Source organism: Ambystoma mexicanum, chromosome 1q (assembly GCF_040938575.1).
Source record: "Ambystoma mexicanum isolate Mex_15411 chromosome 1q, UKY_AmexF1_1, whole genome shotgun sequence".
NCBI lineage: Eukaryota > Metazoa > Chordata > Amphibia > Caudata > Ambystomatidae > Ambystoma > Ambystoma mexicanum.
Genome location: NC_090922.1, coordinates 503,315,787 through 503,339,808, shown reverse-complemented (window position 1 = coordinate 503,339,808; position 24,022 = coordinate 503,315,787). Strand labels below are relative to the sequence as shown.

The 24,022-nt window shown below is 50.0% G+C and overlaps 1 protein-coding gene across 7 annotated transcripts in view; it reads right to left on the bottom strand.

Moving 5' to 3' along the window:
* The window catches only part of LOC138529799 (zinc finger protein Xfin-like), a 241,714-nt gene that overhangs the window by 128,828 nt on the left and 88,864 nt on the right, over window positions 1–24,022 (bottom strand). For all 7 annotated transcript variants that reach the window (XM_069640865.1, XM_069640864.1, XM_069640862.1 and 4 more), the window contains one exon: window positions 750–877. In XM_069640865.1, the coding sequence (XP_069496966.1) occupies window positions 750–783 (34 nt within the window). In that variant the 5' untranslated portion in view covers window positions 784–877. The remainder of the gene's footprint in view (window positions 1–749; window positions 878–24,022) is intronic.

Here is a 24,022-nt window from a genome sequence, read left to right as displayed (position 1 = left end):
AACAGCTGGAAAGCAGTGTGATTACCTGGGCATATCATAGCAGTGCTTGCCCAATGCCGATTTAATACATACGGACAAGCCAAAACAGTTGGCTTTTCCATTGCTTTTTTTTTACCAGGACTTCAGTGCAAGGAGCAGATGCCAGGACACATACTGGTTATAAATCAAGTGTCTGAAGGCATACTTGGCTAAAAGACATTTTTATTAAACTAGTAGTACATTTACAACTACAATTAAGTGATTAACTCTAAAAGACTGCTTATAAAAGTACACAGGCAAGCCCCATACTGCACAAATGTTGATGTTACACAGAGCACAGGCAGAGATCCCAGGAGGATGGTTTTGGGCAGGAAAGCATGGGATTTGGAGCAGGATGTTGGTGGCAACAGCTACAGGGATCATCATGGCCATTGGAGGCAATGGCTGGGTAAAAAAACAAATAACGCCTACAGGTTTTGTGTCCTTTCTCGCATACCAAAAGTTTCAGTGCTTAGTAGATTAAACTAAAAATGTGTAAAATCAGCCACTAGATGGCATGCTATCCACAGAATGTAGATTAAAAACAGAGTCGCATTGTAAAAAATGACGAGGCACCATTTTATATAATAAAAAACAACGAAATATGGTATATGAAAGACAATAAATGCGAAAAGAAAAGGCCCGATAAAAATCTATCCGCTGAGGCGTGGGAAATGTATTATCAAGTTTAAGTTGGTGCTATATAGCACTAAAAATAAAAGTCAACTCACCCAAAGAGACCATAGTTTCACAAGAGTCGATCATCACGTTCCTGCAACCGTCTTCCTTCCATCCTTCAAGCGTTTCCCTATTCTTGGCAAGGGACACACACAGCTAGATCCTCAAAAGCAATTGTTTTCTACAAAGGCAACAAAAACAATACACAGAAGAGGATTTAATTTTTTGCGCAATTCAGTACAAGTCGCCACTAGCAGCAGATGCTCAGAATTCTCAAGGGGGAGCGGGAAGAGAAGATCGGAAAAGGCCTTCGTGTTACTGAGACAACCCCGTTCAGCATCAGAGGGAAGGAGCTAAAGCTGGCTGTAACTCATTAAATACAGAAAAACATGTCAACCTATTGAATCCCATTACGAGCCAAGTAGTAACGCCATTTCAAAATAATACCTCCTGTTTTACCGCTCCTCTTACGCATGGATTTGTAACCCGAATTAGAAAGAAATTGCCTGCTTGGGAGTGAAGGCCTGAACAGGTCCTAATTCCGAATGGGGGGTAACACTAGCTCTGAAATCAGGCTGTCTTTTTTAATCACCTGCAGCAACGCTAACAATGCTAAGGAACAAGTTACTTACCTGTAACTGTTGTTCTCCAGCATGGGTCTGGCATGGATTCACATGCTAATGAATATTCCCCATCATCAGGCCGGGAATCCTCGGTAAAGAATCAGTAACAGTTTTGTTTCTGATCTGTCTTTCTTAGTAGTAACCAATCACTGGTCTCTGGGTGTCCATGAAGACCAGAACGGATTTGTGCCTGGGCGCAACACCACTGCTAACCTCAGGAGGCTACAGCATGTAATGGCTGAAACATACGAGAGGGACGAGGATCTGGCGGTGTTGTCGCTCGACGCTATTAAGGCCTTCGACTCCATATACTGGGAATGGATCAGGGAGGTCCTGAGAAGATTTGGCTTCGGAGGGGGCTTCATCAGGTGGATCGAGATCCTCTATAATTCCCCAATGGCGAGAGTGAAAACGGGAAGAATGGTATCAGCAGCCTGGGAAATACAAAGGGGAACGAGACAGGGGTGTCCACTATCGCCCATGCTGTACATACTGGGCCTGGAACCGATTGCATTGTACTTCAGGCAGCAGCTTTTCGACGCTGGTATCAAGGTGGGCACTAAACACCACATAATATCTCTATACGCAGGCGACGTCCTCCTTTACCTAAGCACTCCCGAGCTTAACGCACCGATAGCACTGGAGGTACTAGATAATTACGCGAAGTACTCGGGGATCCGATTCAGCAGAAGAAAATCCTCTGCCTTTCCCCTGGCGGGCCTACGCAACATTCCAGAAAGCAAACTTCCAGTGATAGGAATAGGTTGGCAACTGGTCAAGTTCCGTTACCTGGGGATCAACGTAAGCCATAACTCGCTACTCACGCACGAACAACACTGAGGCCGCCATCATGAGTCTTCGACGCTCTATAAAATTCTGGTCCAAGCTCCCATTGGCCATGGTGGGCAGGGCAGCGATAGTCAAGATGATCGTACTCCCCCGATTCCTATATTTCTTTGTGAACATTTGCCATTACGTTCGACCGCCCTTCTTCAAGAAGTTGGAGGCTATCATCAGGGACTTCCTTTGGGGCCCCCACAGGCACAAACTGTCACTATCTGTTCTCTCCTTACCACATAAAGAGGGTGGAATAAAGCTGCCGGATCTCCAGTTATACTACCTGGCCGCCCAGCTGAGTCACATAACGAAATGGCTCTCGGACGAATCTTCGGCTGAGACGGAACTACTGAGGCAATCCTCGAACAATGTGATCCCCAAGGAGACCCTGTGGCATCCTACACGGCAATCCCTGGTCATCTCACAACTGATTGACCTGGGAAGGAAGATATGGGCCAGGTCCTGTTACATCAGGAGAGTACAACACCCATATTCCCCGGATAACCCCATCTTAGCAGATACCTGCCGAACGGATGCAGACCTCTCTACGGCAAGGAGGTGGGAAGAAGCCGGCATATACACATGGGGCGACATGTACGAGGAAGGGGAATTCAGGGACTTTGAATCTCTTGAGGCCGCCGAGGGAATACCCCCGGGCCAGTTCCTCTGGTACCACCGCCTTAAACAGACTGCCAAGAAACAGTGGACAGGCTGGCCGGAGGAACCCTCCCCTAACCCTCTACTTCAGGAAATGCATGACCTCTCGGATGGCTGGAGACCAGTCTCCAGACTCTAAAGCAGACTATGTGACAAACCTAACCCTAAAGGCAAAGAACTGAGAGCGAAATGGGAGGCGGATCTCGGGACCTCGATCACGGATAAAGAATGGGAGAGAGCGCTAATATTTCCCAAAAAAGTGTCCAGGAATACCAGATTCGGTCAGATCCAACTGAACGTCCTGTACAGGACATACATGACCCCTCACAGGGTCGCCTCCTTCAATAAGACATCCTCCCCTGCATGCCCATGGTGTGGGAACGATAAAGCGGACATGATCCACATGTTCTGGACTTGCACTAAGGCGATGACACTATGGTCCAAAGCCAAACAGACTTGCATGGACGCCGGAATGACGAGGTACAAATGGACCCCCGGCGAGTGCCTCCTGGGGATTTACCCCAGGCCTAGCAAGTCCAAGCATGCTGTCAGACTAATGGACATCTCATGCATCCTGGCCAAGAGAACAATTGAAATGGCCTGGAAGACGCCGTCGGGCCCCAGGCATGAACGATGGCTCAAAGAACTCGAGAGATGGACAGTTGCAGAAACCAGGGCCTGGCAAGAGAGAATCACGTTAAGCAGCGAAGCCGAATGCGGCACCCTGGAATCATGGAAGGCCCTCCTCAGAGACATACGCTTCAGCGCCGACTACAAACCCCCCTGAAATCTCGCAGCATCACACTGACACTATCCCCTGAAGCCAGCACTGGAGGGACAGCCTTCATATGCGACCCCCCCTGCATCCTGAAATTCCGGGTCGCAGGCCCTAACCCATCCATCCACTGTGAGTTCGCTGTAACATGAAGACTGTTGTTGATTTGTTTGTTCCCTCCCCCTCCCCTGCCCCCCTTGCACCGTCCCCTCCTTTGTTTGAACCACTGTTTGATTTCTTGTTGTATTGCACGTTTTTTTTTCCACTAAAATCAATAAAATACGTTTTAAAAAAAAAAAATCACTGGTCTCTGGGTCATACTGCCCCCAGCCAATGACTGCCCTCTCCCTAATCCCCGCCCCTGGCAGCCATCCTCAGATTTGGTAGCACGTAAAGTGGCAGTATGACCAAGTGAAGAGCCGCAGAGGGGTAGGAGGGAGGGTTCGCATGTGAATCCATGCCAGACCCATGCTGGAGAACAGTTACAGGTAAGTAACTTGTTCCTTCTCCAGCACGTGGTCTGGCATGGATTCACATGCTCATGAATATAATAATACATAGCAGTACACACATGCACAACCACGGGAGGTGGCAAAGGGTCAACATTAAGCATTACATAGACTCAACATTAAGCAACTCTTACCTCCTCACCAGGCCCACCTTCAGGCGAACAGGTTGCGCAGCACTACCTGGCCGACTCTGGACTCCTCCCTGGAATCCTGGTCGACGCAGTAGAATCTTGTGAAGGTGTGCGTCGACCTCCACGTAGCAGCCCTGCAGATGTCCAGGGGTACACCAGACAAGAACGCTGCGGTAGCAGCGATCGATCTGGTCGAATGGGCTCTCGGACGGCCGGGCAACGGTCATTTTGCCAACCGGTGACAGTGCATGATGCAGCCGGAGAGCCATCTGGAAATGGAAGCCTTCGAGAGAGCCTTCCCTTGGTTCACAGGTCCAAAGTTCCTTAACAGCTGTGATGTCTTCCGAAAACTCTTTGTTCGGTCCACGTAACTTCAGCGCTCTAGCTACATCCAGCGAGTGCAAAGTCCTCTCGGCCGGCGACGAAGGCGACGGGAAGAAAACTGGTAACACCAAGGGCTCGTTGAGATGGAAGTCCGTCGCCACCTTGGGCATGAAGGAGGGGTGCGTCCTCAGCACCACCCTCGTCTCGTGAAAAGAGAAGTATGGAGACTTGCAGGATAGGGCCTGAATCTCTCCCACGCGTCGTGCGGAGGTGATGGCCACAAGGAACGCAGTCTTCCACGACAGGAACTTCAATGGAGCTCGAATGGCAGGCCCATGAGCCTGGCCAGCACCACGTTGAGCTCCCATGCTGGGGCTGGTGCCTTCACCGGCGGGAACGATCGGAACAGTCCTTTCATAAACTCCTTCACCAGGCAATGAGACCACAGGGATGACCATCCTGCAGTTCTGTTGTATCGGGAAATCGTTGCCAGATGTATCTTGATGCAAGTATGAGCTAGTCCAGCTTTGGCCAGCGACAGTAAGTACGGTAGTACTTGAGGGGCCGTAATCCATAGAGGGTTAATCTTCTGTGCACGGAACCAGACAGAGAACCTCTTCCACTTGTGTCCGTAGCACGAGAGTTGAGGACGTCCTGGCCTTTGCAAGAACCTCTCTGCAGTCCGCCGGGATATCGTACCCTCTAAACTCAGTGCTGCAGGAGCCAGGCCTGCAAGTTCAGCGACTCCGGGTCGTGATGAAGGATGGCGCCTCATTCTCTGGAGAGAAGATCTGCATCCGTCGACAGTTTAACTGGTGGGGACGCTGACAAGTACAGAAGGTCCGGGAACCAGATCTGCCTCAGCCACGCCGGTGCGACGAGGATCATCCTGCACCAGGACCTCTTGAGCTGGTTGCAACGGAGGGAACGCATACAGGAACAGGCCGTCCCAGGGGAACAAGAAAGCATCGCCCATGCTCCTCGGCTGGGGAAACCTGCTGGCGAACCTCTGGCACTTGGAGTTCGTCGCCGTCGGCAACAGGTCGATCTGGGGTTTGCCCCATCGTTAAATGAGTCGATCCACTTGATCCCGACGCAGCTCCCACTCGTGGCATGAGCGCAGCTCCCTGCTGAGCGAGTCGGCGATTGTGTTTGCCCCTGCCAGAAGAAAGGGTACCAGAAACATCCCCTGGGCAACGGCCTAGTGCCACAGATCCTGGGCTTCCTTGGACAGGGCTGGGGATCTTGTTCCTCCCTGCTTCCGGATGTAGAACATCGTGGTAGTGTTGTCGGTGAAGATCCTCACCACCCTGCCCTTGAGGGATGGGAGAAACGACCTGAGGGCCAGGAACACTGCTCGGAGCTCCAGTATGTTGATGTGGAGCGTCCTCTCCTCCAGGAGCCAGAGGCCTCTCGCGTGAAGATCTCCGGTGTGCGCTCCACACCCCTCCAGGGAGGCATCCGTCATCACCGTCACCTGGAGTGCTGGGGTCTGAAACTCTGACCGCCGCGAGATGCGCACGGGTGCCCCACCACCGAATTGCTTGACGGAATACCTCGTTGAGCGAGATCTTTTCCTCTAAGCTGCCCATCGCTTGCATCCAACGGGCATCAAGGAACTCCTGTAGAGGGCGCATCCGAAGCCTGCACAGGGGCACCAGGTAGATGCACGAGGACATCATCCCAAAGAGGGACTTGATGGACCTCACCCTGGCCACGTCTGTGGCCAGGAGACGCTGCAACTTGCCCAGAATGGCCTTCATCCTTTCCTCCGACGGCGAGGCCAATCGCGCTACTGTATCGAGCCTGGCTCCCAGAAACAGTGCGACCTGCGACGGAGCCAGGTGGGATTTGGGGAAGTTGATGGAGAATCCTAGGTCCCTGAGCAGCCGGACGATCTTCGCTGTGTGTTCGACGGCGAGTTCCCTTGTTCTTGCTCAGATGAGCCAATCGTCCAGGTAGGGGTAGATGTGGATCCCCTGCAGGCGCAGCCGTGCCGCCACCGGCGCTAGGCACTTGGTGAATACCCTGGGAGCAGACTTCAATCCGAATGGGAGGGCCTTGAACTGGTAGTGCCGTCCCTGGACCACGAACCTGAGAAACTTTCGGTGTGAAAGTACGCATCCTCCAAATCCAACTGTAACACTCACCTGAATCCCTCGGAGGCGCAGGTCCGGGCTTGGAGATTTCAGTGTCTTCTAGGGTCACGCGCAGGCCTCTGGTAACACCCTGGATAGACCCTCTCCTCACCGTAATTTTGACCTGGAGGGTGAGGTGTCTGCAAGCAGGAGAACAAGGGGTTAATGTATGTCTGGTTGGCCAATCTGACCTTCCCCTTTTCTGGACTCCCCACGTTACTCGTAGGCTGAATATGCTCACCTTATATAGGTGAAAGCGGAGCTCTCCATCCTGCGTCTGTGCAGGGGTGCTGATGCCAGTTGCTTCACTGGTTAATTGCCCAGCCTCTTGATTGCAGAGGATGAAGTCAGGGAGCAAGGCCGTCGTTAGCTGCACGAACGGTGATTGCTTGAATATGGAGTTTTATTTATATGACCCCTTAAATGTCTCTCGCCATTGCAGGTCCAGTATGTAGATAAGGTAAGCGAGAAGAATGCCGGAGCTCGTGAAGGCACGTAAGTAAAAGAATGTTATTCGAAGTTAAATGCACTTCTTAATGTCTCTTTTCCCTTTCGAAGTTAAATGCACTTCTTAATGTCTCTTTTCCCTTTTTCAGGTAGCCGTAGCAATTGGCGTGGAGATGGACGCCGAGGTACGTGCCGGAGAATGGGCAAGCCGATGACAGCTAGAAGGCACGTGAGTAGTGATGGCGTACTGTGCCCCTAATGATGTCCTTCTTGTTTTAGCAGGTGCGGACAAACAGCGCCTGACGAAGATCGAGGCGTACGTGGCACAGGTGAGTAGAATAATCACGGAGGTTCACTAACCAATGTCCTTTGTTTCCGCAGGATTGCCGGAGTATGAAGAGTGCGGCACGCGGCCTCAGGATGCTCCGATGGACGAGGTAAGTGCTGCGCTGGTTTTGTCTTGTCCTAACCTGGTGTCCTTGTTCACTTTCAGACGCTGCTGAAGACTGAAGACTGATCTTCCGGGAGGTAAGACTGAAGATTTCTTATTCACAGATGCAAAAGCTGAAGATTCTCTGGAGCTGACACGGTGAGCGTCCTGCTGCTAGTGCAGAATAACGCGAAGCACGTTGCACTGATCGGGTGTGGTTTAAATAGGCCACTGGAGTGCTTAGGTGTCTCCTTCCACAGCCTCGCCCAGACAAGAAAGAAGTTCCAGCTTCCAGAACAGTTCCAGTATCCAGTCCCAGGGAGTGGTGCTGGCCACACCCAGAAGGTAAAGTAGTTCCAGCCAGGAATAGATGAGGATTTCATCCTACAAGTAAGTGAGCAGCATGGTCTGCAGCAGGTAGGTCCACCCAAGCACCATTCCTCTCAATATGAGCCCGGCGCTTCCTGTGCCGGGACTGGGTTCCCTTATGAGCCTGGCGCCACTGGCGCCAGGACAAGGTCCAAAAGGCCCCTGTGGGGACCGGCTGGTGCCTGGAATGGAAGTTGTGACCCTGCTTCCAAGGATGTTGGGCTGGGTCTGACTCCTCGGAGACAGCGGTCATGACAGCACCCCCCTTCAAGGCCCCTCCCAAGCTTGTCTTCTCCGGAGGCTTTGGCTTGTTGGGAAAAGTTCGATGAAACTTCCTGACTAGACGAGGTGCATGGACATATTCTGAAGGCTCCCAAGATCTCTCCTGGGGGCCAAATCCCTTCCAATCAATCAGGTAGTACAGTTTCGATTTGGAAATTTTGGAATCCAAGATGTTTCGAATTTCAAATTCGAGTTCTCCATCCACCTGGATTGGCTCTGGAGGATTAGTCAAACGGGTTCCGGGTTGCATAGGTTTAAGGAGAGAAACATGGAAAACGGGATGTATCTTCATCCGAGTAGGTAGCTCCAATTTCACAGCCACCGGATTTATCACAGCCGTGATCGTGTAGGGTCCTAAATATCTTGGGTTGAAGGTGCGTGGTCCTTTTAGGGATAAATGCTTCTTGGACAGCCAGACTTGATCTCCTACTTGGTATTGAGGGGCCTCTTTTCGATGTTGATCCGCTCCTTTCTTATATATTTCCTTGGCTCGTTGAAGGTGAGCTGTGGCTTCCTTAAATGCTTGAGTTATTGTCGCATGCAGATGGTCTACAGCGGGCATTCCGAGAGCTTGAGGTGGATCCAAATTAGAGGTTCGAGGATGACTTCCATACAGCAGAAAGAAAGGGGTTTTTCCAGTTCCTGAATGGATTGAATTGTTGTAGGCGTATTCAGCAATCCAAAGGACATCCTTCCAAGTGCCCTCCGATTGTTGCAACATACAGCGTAGATATTGTTCCAGAGTTTGGTTAGTCCTCTCAGTCTGCCCGTCAGTTTGGGGGTGATGGCTGGTGGAAAGTCGTACATCAATTTGCGCTAAACGACAACAACTTCGCCAAAAATGGGAAATAAATTGGCTCCCTCGATCGGAGATTAACACTGAAGGGAACCCGTGCAACCGGACGATGTTTTCAAGGAATTCTCGGGCCAAAACGGGAGCTGTTGGTAAACCTTTCAGTGGAATAAAATGAGCCATTTTTGAAAAAAGGTCCACGATTACTAGAATTGTGTTGTATCCGGAGCAGAAGGGTAAATCCGTGATAAAATCCATTGAGAGAGTATGCCAAGGGCATGGTGGAATGTCTATTGGGTGTAGCAGACCTGCTGGTCTTTCCTTTTGACTCTTGTTTTGTGCGCAGATGCAGCAAGAAGCCACAAAATCTTTAATGTCTTTTCTCCAAGTCGGCCACCAAAAATGTCTTTTGATTTTTTCTAGGGTTTTGCCCACCCCTGGATGTCCTTCTATTAGAGAATCATGGTAGCAGGTGATGACCTGCTTCTGTAAGTCAACACATGGCAAATATAGTCTTCCTTGGAAATACAATAGATTCTGATCTATCGTAAAATCTTTCCCTTTCAGTTGCCAATTCAATGAATCTTCAGGAGTTATTAGTTGACTGACTTTTGCTTCGATATCTTCAAGGGATAGCGTGTTGATTACTCCCAGTATCTTTTGTTCGGGGATTATTGGTACCGGCTCTGAATTAGCTGAGTGTTCGTCTACCCCTATTCGGGAAAGGGCATCTGCTTTTCCGTTCTTATTCCCTGGCCGATACGTGATCACAAAATCAAATTCCGCGAAGAATAATGCCCAGCGGAGTTGTCTCGAAGATTGGGCCTTGGCTGACTTCAGATACTGGAGGTTGCGATGATCAGTGATTACAGTGACTGTGTGCCGGGCTCCCAGGAGATAATGCCGCCAGGCCTTAAAGGCGGACTTAATTGCCAGAAGTTCTTTGTCCGTAATTGTATAGTTGATTTCGGGGGCCGAAAATTTGCGGGACCAAAATGCCACAGGGTGTAATTGGTGTGTTTCGGGATCTCTTTGTGATAGCACAGCCCCCATTGCGAGGCTGGATGCGTCTGTCTCGACGATAAACGGAAGTTCTGGACGAGGATGCTTTAAGACTGGAGCGGAGACAAATTTAGCTTTCAATTCTTGGAAGGCTTGTTCGGCCTCTGGAGTCCACTCGAATTTTTTATTCTTTTTCAGAAGGGCCGTGATGGGTTGAACTACTCGGGAAAATTCTGGAATGAACCTCCGGTAAAAATTAGCGAAGCCCAACATGCTCTGTACTCCTTTCACGGAAGTTGGGGACGGCCATTTGGTGATAGCGTCCACCTTTCTTGAGTCCATGTGAACTCCATTGGGTGACAAGATGAACCCCAAGAAATCGACTTCCTTTACATGAAAAGTACACTTCTCCAATTTAGCAAACAAACGGTGTTGGCGAAGTCTCTGTAGAACCGCTGTGACATGACTTTGGTGCTCAGCTTCTGAGGACGAGTATACCAGGATATCATCGATATAAACAATTACGCATACATCAAGAAGTTCTCGGAAAACGTCATTCATAAAGAACTGAAAGGCGGCCGGTGCGTTACATAGTCCAAAGGGCATTACTTGATACTCAAACAATCCGTATTTAGTGCGAAAGGCCGTCTTCCATTCGTCACCCTCCTTAATGCGTACCAAGTGGTAAGCTCCTCTGAGATCTAACTTTGTGTATATGCAGGCTCCTTTAACTTGGTCCAATAATTCAGGAATCAGAGGCAAAGGATATCTATTTTTGACTGTAATCTGGTTCAGGGCGCGATAATCGATACATGTTCTCAGGTCACCTTCTTTTTTCGGAACGAAGAACAAAGCTGAAGAAACTGGAGATTTCGAGGGACGAATGAATCCATTAGCCAGGTACTGGTCCAGGTATTGCCTGAGATGGAGATTTTCTGGCTCAGTGAGAGCATATATTCTACTGCACGGAGGAGTAGATCCAGGTATTAGGTCTATCTGGCAGTCGTATGACCGATGCGGGGGCAAGGTATTGGCCTGATCTTTCTGGAAGACGTCGCGGAACTCTTGGTATTCTGGAGGCAATTGGGGGCTCTCGGAAGCGATGGCTGCTAGCCTGATATCGGGTCGAGGGTAGCAAGTTGGGGCGCATTCTGGAAACCGGATTACCTTGGCTCGCCAGTCTATCTGAGGATTGTGCTTTTCCAACCAAGGAATACCCAGGATTACTTGAAACTGCGGGGCCTTGATCACATCAAACACGATCTTCTCCCGATGTCCATCTTGGCATAGCAACATCACTTCCATGGTGGTGTGAGAAACCGGTCCGGAAGCTATTTCTGTACCATCCACTGTAGTGATTATGTCTTTAACCATCTTAGAACATAGAGGAAGATTCATCCTGGTTGCCATATCTTGATCTACATAGTTACCGATCGCTCCGCTATCAATGTATGCTTTAATTGCATGCATGCGATCTGGTCGATCTGGACTTATGAGGACCATAGGCATTACCAAAAGCGAGGTCAAGGAACTGGTTTTAACGCTCGGCAAGCGGACCTCTACACTTGTCGGGCGAGGTCGTTTCCCGATTCTAGTTTTTTAACATTCTTATCGGAAGCTCCTACAGCCTCTTGACCGGTTTCACTGAACAATCACGAAGGAAATGTCCGGAATTCCCACAGTAGAGGCACAGCTGTAATTGTCTTCTCCTTTCCCGTTCCTTTTGGGTTAATGGTCCTTTAACAACCCCTATCTGCATGGGCTCCACGGAATCAGTTCCTTTAGCGGAGCTCTGAGGTCTTGAAAATTTTTGGGTTTCAAATCTGGAACGATCGGTCTTCCTGTTCTGTAGCCGGTGATCTAATTGGACTACTAGGTCAATATAATCGGAACAATCTTGCGGGGGATTCACCACCTGTGCTAAGACATCTTTAAGTTCTCCACGCAGCCCTCTGTAGAAAAGCGTGATTCTCTTATCCTCAGGCCACCTAGTCTCAACCACCAGTCTGTTAAAAGATGCTATGTATGCTAGGAGATCCTGATTCCCTTGTCTTAGTGATAGGAGTTCATTGTCCAAGGCCTGCCCCTGTGAGTGTCTTGCGAACAACTTTTCCATACTGGTCTGGAAATCTTGAAAGTTATGGAGGATCGGATCATCTTGTGTCACAAGAGGAACGGACCAATCTGCAGCACTACCGCTAAGATAGGAAAGTACGAACGCTACTTTGGTTTGGTCAGTTGGGAATGCGGCGGGTCTACACAGAAAGTGCAAGCGGCATTGATTGATGAATACTGCAAACCGTTTTGGATCACCTGAAAAACGTTTGGGCGGGGCCAAAGGCACATTCCCTGGCAGATTAATTTGCACCGGATTATTTGAGGTTGTAGGAGTGTAGCTCCCTCCCGAGGCAGGCAGAGGCGTCTGTCCCGCTTGTGTGTGCAACAACTGTCTGGCCAGATCATCCGTTCGTTCTTTTGAAACGATCAACTCCCTTCGTAAAGCATTTGTCTCTTGGCGGGATGCCTGTACTTCAGCTCTCAGTGCCCCAAGCAATTGGGCCAACTGATCTGTGTCCGAGGTTTCCATTGCGCCTGGGTGGGAATTTTGCGGTAGGCTTCGCGTTCTGTAACGCTCACCTGAATCCCTCGGAGGCGCAGGTCCGGGCTTGGAGATTTCAGTGTCTTCTAGGGTCACGCGCAGGCCTCTGGTAACACCCTGGATAGACCCTCTCCTCACCGTAATTTTGACCTGGAGGGTGAGGTGTCTGCAAGCAGGAGAACAAGGGGTTAATGTATGTCTGGTTGGCCAATCTGACCTTCCCCTTTTCTGGACTCCCCACGTTACTCGTAGGCTGAATATGCTCACCTTATATAGGTGAAAGCGGAGCTCTCCATCCTGCGTCTGTGCAGGGGTGCTGATGCCAGTTGCTTCACTGGTTAATTGCCCAGCCTCTTGATTGCAGAGGATGAAGTCAGGGAGCAAGGCCGTCGTTAGCTGCACGAACGGTGATTGCTTGAATATGGAGTTTTATTTATATGACCCCTTAAATGTCTCTCGCCATTGCAGGTCCAGTATGTAGATAAGGTAAGCGAGAAGAATGCCAGAGCTCGTGAAGGCACGTAAGTAAAAGAATGTTATTCGAAGTTAAATGCACTTCTTAATGTCTCTTTTCCCTTTCGAAGTTAAATGCACTTCTTAATGTCTCTTTTCCCTTTTTCAGGTAGCCGTAGCAATCGGCGTGGAGATGGACGCCGAGGTACGTGCCGGAGAATGGGCAAGCCGATGACAGCTAGAAGGCACGTGAGTAGTGATGGCGTACTGTGCCCCTAATGATGTCCTTCTTGTTTTAGCAGGTGCGGACAAACAGCGCCTGACGAAGATCGAGGCGTACGTGGCACAGGTGAGTAGAATAATCACGGAGGTTCACTAACCAATGTCCTTTGTTTCCGCAGGATTGCCGGAGTATGAAGAGTGCGGCACACGGCCTCAGGATGCTCCGATGGACGAGGTAAGTGCTGCGCTGGTTTTGTCTTGTCCTAACCTGGTGTCCTTGTTCACTTTCAGACGCTGCTGAAGACTGAAGACTGATCTTCCGGGAGGTAAGACTGAAGATTTCTTATTCACAGATGCAAAAGCTGAAGATTCTCTGGAGCTGACACGGTGAGCGTCCTGCTGCTAGTGCAGAATAACGCGAAGCACGTTGCACTGATCGGGTGTGGTTTAAATAGGCCACTGGAGTGCTTAGGTGTCTCCTTCCATAGCCTCGCCCAGACAAGAAAGAAGTTCCAGCTTCCAGAACAGTTCCAGTATCCAGTCCCAGGGAGTGGTGCTGGCCACACCCAGAAGGTAAAGTAGTTCCAGCCAGGAATGGATGAGGATATCATCCTACAAGTAAGTGAGCAGCATGGTCTGCAGCAGGTAGGTCCACCCAAGCACCATTCCTCTCAATATGAGCCCGGCGCTTCCTGTGCCGGGACTGGGTTCCCTTATGAGCCTGGCGCCACTGGCGCCAGGACAAGGTCCAAAAGGCCCCTGTGGGGACCGGCTGGTGCCTGGAATGGAAGTTGTGACCCTGCTTCCAAGGATGTTGGGCTGGGTCTGACTCCTCGGAGACAGCGGTCATGACACCAACGACGATAGGAAGTCGCCTTCCTCCAGCTGGCCCAGCACGTGCTGGAGGGTGACCATCCGGAACTTCTGTGCCTTGATGTATCTGTTTAGTCGACGCAGGTCCAGGATGGGACGCCATCCTCTTGTCTTCTTTCTGACGAAGTATCTGGAGTAAACTCCCGAGCCCCTGAGCCTCTTTGGGACGAGCTTGCTGGCTCCTTTCTTGAGCATCGCCCTTACCTCTAACAGCAGTTGAGCGACGTGGTTTTCCTTCCTCGCCACGGGAGGAATTTGGGGGCACTTCTTGAGAAATTCCAGAGTGTGCCCATGGGCCAGGGCATCCAGCACCCAACGGTCGGTGGAGATGGACTCCCACATGCTGACGAACTTCGTCAGCCGGCCTCCCACCGGGGTGCTTCGGTGGGGGCCCGACGCAACGGCCGGTTCAGTCTTGCTTGGAAGTGGCCTTGCCGCCTTGGCCTCCCTGGCGACGACGGCGAGATCCACCCGACTTGCCTCGTCCCCTGTAAGCTTCTTGCAACGAGGAGCAGGCCGTCGGTACGTCGAGGAGCCGCCGCCGAATCCTTTGGAGGCACCTTGCTTGCCTCCGGAGTTCCGAAAGGGCAGCCGCCGTTGCTGCAGAACTCCCAAGGCCCGAGCCATCTCTGTGTCGGTCTTGATGGCTTGCAGTGACTCATCCACTGTTTTTCCAAACAGATTGTTCCCGTCGAAGGGCATGTCCAAAACCTTGGCCTGTACGTCTTGGCAGAAATCCATCGCCTTGAGCCACCCCTGCCGTCTAAGGCAAACGCTGTTGCCCAACTGGCGGAAAACGGTGTCGGCAATGTCCGTGGCTACCGTTATGGTGTGGTCCGATGCCACATCACCTTCTTGTAGGATCGCCAGGGCCTCTGCCCTCTTGTCGTCCGGTAGGAAATCCAACAGGGGGGCGATCTTGTACCACAATTCCCTGTTGTAGCTGGCCACAATCGCTAGTGCGTAGGCCGCCTTGATAGTCGTCGCCACCGACGAGATGACTCGTCGTCCCATGGTGTCCAGTTTCTTTCCCTCGCCGTCCGGTGGGGAAGTTGAAGATGAAGCCGATGCCCCCCCTGCTTTCTTCTTGGCCGCTGCTGAGACGACCGAATCAGGGGTCGGCTGCGCCCTAAGGCACAACGGGGCGGCGTCGGGGACCCGGTACTTCTTCTCGTACCGGTCCCTTTTGGCAGGCGTCGTGGACGGGTTCTTCAGGAGGACAAGTCCCTCGTCCCAGATGTCATCCAGCAACGGCACCGCGAGGACCGTCTTCCTCTTGGCCTCGCGCCGTTGGTAGAGGAAGCCTTACTTCTTATCTTCGGGGCAAAGCTGAAAAAGCTTGGACGCCCTGGCAATCATGGCGTGGAAGGAGGCAATTTCGTCGGGAGGGGACGCCCGAGGAATCGGAGACGGGAGGTCAGTCCAGTCGTCACTGCTGTCATCATCATTCCCCGTCGTGGCCGTGTCTGTTCCCGTGTCATCCCTCGGGACCGGAGAAGGCGACAAAGGCTGAGAAGGCCGTGAGGGCTGAAAGAGCACTGGATGAATTCTCCTCCTCTTTTTTGGAGGGCTTCCCGATGGACCCAGTTCAGCTGGGTCATCCGTCGGGGGTAGGGGCAGTCTTGTCCTTATCTCTGTGCATAAGGCTTGGATTGCCGTCAAAATGGCCGCCGAGTTGTCCTGCGGGTCGGGCGTGGCGGGTGGGACGGTTGCTCCTCCTCCACGGGAACCTCGTCGTCGCCACCCTCGCTCTCGTCGTCCCCCTCGTCGGGATTCCTCCCGTGGGACCGGGCCTCTTCCAAATTCTTGGTCAGATCCTCCTCAGAGATTGTGTCCGTAACGGCCACTGGCCCGCCCCCTCTTTCCACCGGGGCCTTCACGGGGGTCTTCTCGATGGCCTTAAAAGAGGATTCCCTCCGCGGAGGCAGGGAAACTCTGGGCCCCAAGGTCGCCTCCACTGGGGTAGCCTCCACAGACTTCGCCAGGGCCGCACCGACTCCCTCAATCGAAGCCTTGGCCGGGATCAAGGCCTTCACCACCTTGGGCGCGCTTGAGGCCTTCACCTTAGGGGGAGGGTCACCGCCTTGCTCCCCTTCGGCCGGTTCCTTCGAGATCGACCGGGGCCTCTCCAGAAGCTTAGCCGGGTTCTCGGATTTTCTCTTCCCCGAGCCAGAGCGTTGGCTCGTGGTTGATGGCATCGGTGAAGGTGGGCCCTGCCTGGCAGCCGAGGAGCCCAACCGTTCGGCGCTCCCAGAGCCCACGGACTCGCGGTGCTTTGCCTTCTGTTGGGCCCCCGTCACCGGGGCGTCCTCACAGGACTTAGAAGACCGCTCGGACTTCTTCTCACCTGCTGGGCTCTTGCCTTCCAGCCAGTTGGAGAGATGGGTCCGACGATCCCTTAAAGTCCGATCCGACATGTTCATGCAAAATGCACAGTCATTCTCCACGTGTGTTTTGTCCTCATGGAGGCAGTATAGGCATTTCGAATGCTCGTCCTCCTTGAACACATTCTGTAGGTTGCATACAGGGCAGATCCTGAACAGTTTGCCGGGAGTCTAGCTTCCCTTCTCCTGGACCATGATCCTCTCGTCCACGAGGTAGGCCTCAGAAACTTCTGGAATCCTCCAAGAAGCGTAACTCGACAAAAACTTCACCCTTGAGGGGCGTAGAAAAATCTGAAACGAGTCTCCGTTGATCAGTAGTAGAAACGGTGGAGCTTGAGGCTCGATTAAACCGAAAAAATGAAATAAATCTCTTTGAAAAAGCGCAAAACGCAGTAAAAGCTGGAGGACTCCCAACACTTGAACGTCCGGTAAAAATCTGAGGATGGCTGCCAGGGGCGGGGCTTAGGGAAAGGGCAGTAATTGGCTGGGGGCAGTATGACCCAGAGACCAGTGATTGGTAACTACTAAGAAAGACAGATCAGAAACTAAACTGATTTTTTCTTTACCGAGGATTCGCAGCCTGACGACGGGGAATATTCATGAGCATGTGAATCCATGCCAGACCCCATGCTGGAGAATCTAGATTTATAAAAGTGAAAAGTGTATGGGTTTGTGGCTTGGCGAACCATAGTTCCTTCTACAATTCCATACCGTTGCACCAATCTGCCCCATAATCTGCATAGGACCTCTAGAAATTACTGGCTACTAATAGTTGGACACCTCACCCCTTTCTCCGGATTTCAGCACCTTCAAACATGAGACGGTTGCCGGAAATCAGCGAAACATCAATGTGGCCTACAAGGACCGCTCCTCAACCCTAGACTGTACGGTTTCTGGGACATTTGCACTGCAACTAACTGCACCACACCAGGGTGAGGCAACAGGTGGGGAAGAGAGCACAGTAGATCCCAATATGGAGCACCACACCCAGTGGCGTACCGCGCGTCCGTCAAGGTGGCAAGATGTCCCCACACAGGCTCTTTTGAGAGCCTTACCAGGACGTCTGTCAGCAGGACACCTCTTCTTTTCAGCAGCTCAATGAGGGTGCCCAAAGGGAAAGGTGTCCTGCTGGGAGGACAATGTGTGCTGAGCAATTCCTGCTCAGCACGCTCATTGTACTGGTAGCAGGACACCTTTCCCTTTCCCCAATGGTAGAGGTGTCTTGCTGCCAGTATGATGCCCCAAGGAGCTCCAAGCAGCAGAGGGTCCTCACGTTGCTCTGTGTTAACAGAGCATTACAATGTGAAGCATTAGTCATTGATGGGAGGGAGGGGGGACTATTAGCACAGACTTTTGTCCCTTTAGAAATGTGCATGGGAAGGAATGATCAGCAGTGAGAAGGAAAGGGTGCATAATGTTGCAGTGTTTATTTATTTGATTAAGGCTTTTCCCAAGGGGGATTTGTTAAGCTCACATTAACCTGCATGATGCTATTGTAACTTTGCATGCAGGATGGGGAGATTAAAACTAAAGCCATACTCTTACAGCTCAACATATTTCTATGATGATGTATTTAATGTAAAGCTAATTATCAAAGGACAGTTTATTATGTGATGTGCTTTGCTTCCAAGGTATTGCTACAAATAAAGTATTTTTTAAGCACATGAAATGCAATGGGCAACCTTAATTAATAGCTATATCGACTAAACCTGTCAAGATGTGGTCAGTTTCTTAAATTGTCCACATCCCAGTTCCAACATTTAACCAAAGCGTGTAATCCTGGGCAGATCTGCAGCTCTGTAAGCATTTTAGTCTGTAAGTGTTTTACTTCAGAACGTATGTTAATATATCATACTGTTGCTCCATATATAACAATCGTGCAATTTTGGTATTTTGAACCACAAAGTTATTTGCCACTTGGTTTACTTCTGGCAACTTATTCTAAAGTCACTTCCATGGTTCCTCCAAGTATCAAAGACTGATGCAAAGTACTTTTCTGTGAAGTCACTTCTTTTGGTGCAATCCATATGCAAATTAGGAGGTTTGTATGTACTTTGCCCCAGAGCGCCTGGACAGATCAGAATAGAGGGATTCCCTGCATCTGTAATGATTTGCAGATTTATTTATTTTTTTAGTTATGTGTTAAAATGCCATCTGCCACTAATATTAACAAAAAGGTAGATTGGGGCAGGGGTGGGCGGTTTGTGGGCACGAATGAGACCATATGGACTTGCGTGCATTGCATTTGGAGGGGGGGGGGGGCGGAGGAGGAGTAGCAGGACTTTTTTCGTGTTCCGCCCCAGTCTCCCCTGTCCCCGGACCACAATCTTGCAATGCTGGATGCTCCCTGGAGCACACCAAATCTGGCCTCCCCCCAATGTCTGCTCCGGGGTATGTCAGCCAGCCACACGCCCATTCTCAGTGCAGTTTACTTCAGAGTGCAAAGCAAATCAAGCGATAAGCTAACAGTAACAGCAACCTACAGGATCATTAATTTTCAACAATTGATTAGAGTGTTGTCATGTCTGTCCACGGACCCAGAGAATAGGTACTTTTTGCTAGTACCAAATAAAATGAAATGAGGCCTATAGTGTGCACTGTAAAGTCCAAGGAGCAGAGCCCCGTCAGTGATGCAGGACAAGAGGCCAGAATTCGGCTGAAGACGTGATGCCCACTCGCCAATAACACAAGCGCACACTTCCAACACAAAATAACTGGGTTGTCTGTAAATATACAACTTTTCAGGCATCATCGGATGTCATCAAAAACATAGGCATGCTGTAAATTCACACCAAAACAACACAAAAAATGATGTTCTTTGAAATTGAACAGCTTCTAACTTCCTAGGCTCTTTGTAAGAAACCTTGAGTAGTTATTTAGAAGCTGAACCCACCCCGGCTGTCAAAGAACTACTTCAAATATTGGATGATGTGTGCTTTATTTTAAACTACTCGTGTAATTTGATCTTTACATGGGACATAGAAAAGTAGAAAGTGCTCCGATAACAGCAAATTTGCCGCTTTGCAGTAAACTAAAAAATAAAGAAGGGATTTTTTTCCCCTAAGAGTTAGCCTAATAACCCAGGGACTGGTTAGGGTCCTAATTCCCAATGTGAACAAAGTCAAAAGTAATGTTTAGTTGAGGGCCTCGTGAAGTTTGGTCACGCATTTAAAAACACTGCTGACATTTAGTGGGGAATATCCTATTTACGAAGTGAAAAGACAAACGTTCTGTTGTTAAGTTGTTGAACTTAAAATCCATGAACATTTAGGTGAAATTCGGCAGCCGCCCGATAAGGTGAAACCCCTATACATTTAGTGAAGTGGGGACGTGGCAGCCTGGATAAAAAATTATCCCCTTCTAGATCTATAAAGCCAATGACACTCTGAAGGCATTCCAGTGAAGGAGTGTAAGTACAGAGAAGGAGAGTTAGTGGGAGGACGCACGGTGGAGGGCGGGGGGGGGGGGGGGAGAAGGGAGAAGGGGAGGCGGAAAGCTTGCGGACAGGGTGTGTTAAGGGACAGTAGAGGGAGGCAGGTTTCTAAAGAGTACAGCGATGCAATCAGCGAGGCAGAAGGGTGGCAAGCCAATTAATGGATTTGTAACCGAGGAGTGGGAGCTTAAAGAGGGAGTGATTCTGCACGGCGACCCATACAGAAAAGTACCAGTGGTGAGAGAATGTAGGTAGGTTGTTTAGGGTGCACATAAAGATGAGAACTTTGTTAACAAGAAGGAAGGAGTATAATGGGGAGACTGGGATGTAGGCTCAAACTTTAGCCAAGTTTGCAAAGCTGGAGCATTGAGATCAAGATTTTGGCCGGATGGTGGGGTTGTGCATTACACTGAGAAGGTTAATCCTGGCACCAGTGGGAGTTGCTGGGATGAATCACTGGAGCCTTAGGTCTCTGTCAAAAAGGACCCCTAGTTTGTGAGCCATGAGAGATTGAGAGAGGAGGTCAGGAATGAGAAAGATGGAGGTCTTGGAAAGCAGGGTTAGTACTGAAGGCAGGGAGAAAAAGAACGTCTGTGGAGCATAGAACTATCCAGTGGCAAAAGGCTTTTGGGCAACTGATGTTGCCTTCGGGGACAGCAGGGGTGAAGAAGGGAACGGAGAAAAAGATTTGGAGATCGCAGGTGAAGAGGTGTTCGTAAAAGTCAAATGCGGAGCAGAATTTACCCAGAGGAGAGGTCGAAAGAGTAAAAAATAATGGGCTGAGAACTGATGCTATGGGGACCTGCACAGGCACAGGTGTGGGGGTGGGGGGGTGTTCCATGGTAGGATGCGTTTCTCAATTTCGTAGATCCCCCACAAGGGGGGCACGTTCCCATCGTTATAAACTAGCAGGAGGGGCTCACGGGTCTTCGCAACCAATGGCAACTCCAAATGCGCTAACTGGGCCGAAATATTCAGAACCTACCGATGCAATGATGAGGTGCCACACAAGCGTTCACCCTTGGATTTAAAAAGGGGTCAGGTTACTTTGCTGGCTAGATTCCTCTCTGGGCTTACAACCCTCCAAGTCCAGTTGCAGGGTTCTCCCTGGGTGTCGGTTGATGTTATATGCACACACCGATTGCCATAAGGAGACCTACTGCAGATAAAGGGTATCCCTGGTGGGACTGCCAGTGCACCCAGCTCCACCATTACACATAAAAGTGCAGAAAAAGGCATAGAAGCACCCTTGAATGGAGCAGCCAGAGGTCTGCTAAAACCTTCTACGGACAGAGAGCCAAGGCCACACAATGTGGAGGCAGCAGCCAGCATGGAGCCCTCAGAGGTTAGAACTTCTGCAGGAAATCCCTCTCTAATGGACACTGCCTTGCCTACCATCCAGGGTAGGGTTTCCTCAGGATTCATTTTCCCATTAAGGACAGGGTTATCCAACAGTGCATACTGTACTCCTCCTGTTAACGCATGGTGGCATTTAGCCACACAATTCCACATCATTACTATACCACTTCCCTGATCCGGTCTGGATGTCCCCTACACAGTTCTTGCCACCAGGGTACATTCATTCCTCCATGCAGTCATATGCTTCACTGGAGATGCAATCCTCTTTTTATTCAAAGTTTACGCAGATCATGACTACCAGCATTTATTAGGGATGTTGTCAGGGGCATTATCCCTCCTACTATGCCAATGTTGCCTCAGGTCAACATCCCTGCTCAAGCAGACCCTCAGAGAACATTAGTGGCTCCAGTGATTTGTACTGTGGCTCAGCCCTGGTTGCATATGCGCCTGCCACACTCCATACCAACTCGCCCCCACTGGTCTCAGTGAAGTAGGCCACCAAACTGTTTATGAGGAACATAAATGTTACACCTCTTCTTTGATTGCTTGCAACTTTTTCACTTCAGCATGGATAGATGACTAAAGAAATGAAGACGGACCGCCCTCCTTACTGTAACAACCCTAAGCCATCTCTAAAATGGCACAAAAACAGCTACCTTTGCCTCACAAAATTCCTACAGTGGACTGATTTTCCACGGTAGCAGGTGGCGATTGGAAAGCTTAAAGAATTGAGAGCAGTAGAAGGAGGTCTCTCCTTCAGACGAAGGCCAGGGTTCCTATTCTCGCCAGTCGAGAAGCGCAAGTCTGGATGCAGGCTGATCCTTCATTTGGCCCACTTCTATCTTTTCCTAACCCCAGCCTCTAAGCTGCTAACCCCCAATGCAGATATAGTCTCCTCTCTCTGACAGGGGGGGCGGTCTTTGCGACCTGGACCTGCATATCCTCTGACAATGTCTACGATTCCTGCAGGGAGCCCTACACCTGCACTGCCATTCAGCCTCCCCAGTCTTCTGAAAGGTTATGGCGAGGTGGCTGCAGATCTTCTACTGGAAGGTATACACATAACTCTACATCTACGGCTCATGTGGACTTCCTCCCAGTCCAAGGACATTTCTCTCTACCTCTCTGGAGGAAATCTTCACTGGAGCTCACCCAGCATCTGTTCAGTAGCTACACGTGGGATAAAACGATGGACAGAGCCTTCCCTTGAGAGGACAGTAACTGGCCATTTCCTAGCTCTGCCTTCTATTCGGCCTAAGCCATCCCTCTTCCAGCACTCATGTTCCAGATGCTAATGAGCATTATGTTATTGTATCCCCTGGTAGTGCCTTATGCCAGACTCCACAGGAGGCAAACAGCTGCAATTGCCCCGGCACTGGAAACAGGACTCTCAGCCCCCAATCTGTACTTCACTTTTCATTTTACAGAAAAAAATATTGCACGACAATGGCCAACCCCCTTTCAAGATAGGGTGCTGCCTTGGGTCAACTACAAAATGTATGATTTATGAAACTCTCAAAAGAAGTTGGACATAAGTCTGCTAGAACGAATAGGTAATTCCTCTAGAACTTCAGAAGGTATTCCTACTCACTGTGCACTAATCCTTAATGACAAGATGACGGGCCTAAATTATGTAAACAAGGGGGAGGGAGGGAAGGAAGGAAGGTCGACCAGCTTGTGCCATCTGGCCTTTCAAATCCGGCACTGTACTGCAACAGATCTTTCGCCGGACAGCCCCCTGGCAGGTCATCTTAACATCCAAGTGGACTTGCTCATTAGAATATCCCAAGCTTCCGACGAATGGCAGATGGGCAAGAAGTGGTGAAGCAGAGATTCCGAGCCCATGGGTCTCCCCAAGTGGACCTTTTCCTACAAGTCAAAAAGTTTGCTGCTCCCTTTTTGCTTGTCTTGGAGCTCAATGTAACCTTTGCATGGGCGAAACCTTCCTAATCTCTGTAGGTGTGCGCTTCATTTTGTGGTTCATCCTCTACCACTAGTCAGCCACATGGTTCACAAACATAGGTGGTCTGCAAACTACAGGGTGCTACGAAAAGCTCCTTTATGGCTGTGAGGTTGTGATCAAATAACTTCTGCTCTAGTACAGGGATGAGGTTTGGTTTCTAAACACATCTCAATAAAGGTGAAATAGGCACAGCATGAATTGTAAACCTACTTCGCATCTTATGGTAACGTGGGCAGGCTGTACTTTTCAGAAGGAGCGTGAGCTAGCAAATAAGCATTTGAATAGGAATATAAAATGCTAGTGCCAGTGGGAACATCTTCAAGTTGCAAGCTACTAGCTATGCATAAAAAGTCACTCACCACCTCAATTCTACACAGACAGCACAAAATTCCGTAATCGCCAAGAGTCAGTTATCACTAGCCAACAACTAGTTGCAAGTACAAATGTTGCGTCTTGCGAGTCCTATGAAGAATACCAGACTTTAATCAAACTAAAGGGACAAACTAATAAAAACATTTACAAACCACATTTAAATACACTGAATATGCAGACTTTGGCTGCAAGGAGGCACTGTGGCCATGCAGGGGGTATGCAGACCACTGTCTTTTGAAACAATGCTCAAATACAAGCATATGTCTTTTTGGGAATGGTATAGAGTGGGAGGTGCTTGATTTCACCAAGACCCTTAGAACCACCACAGATACCTCTCAGTCTTATTCTTTG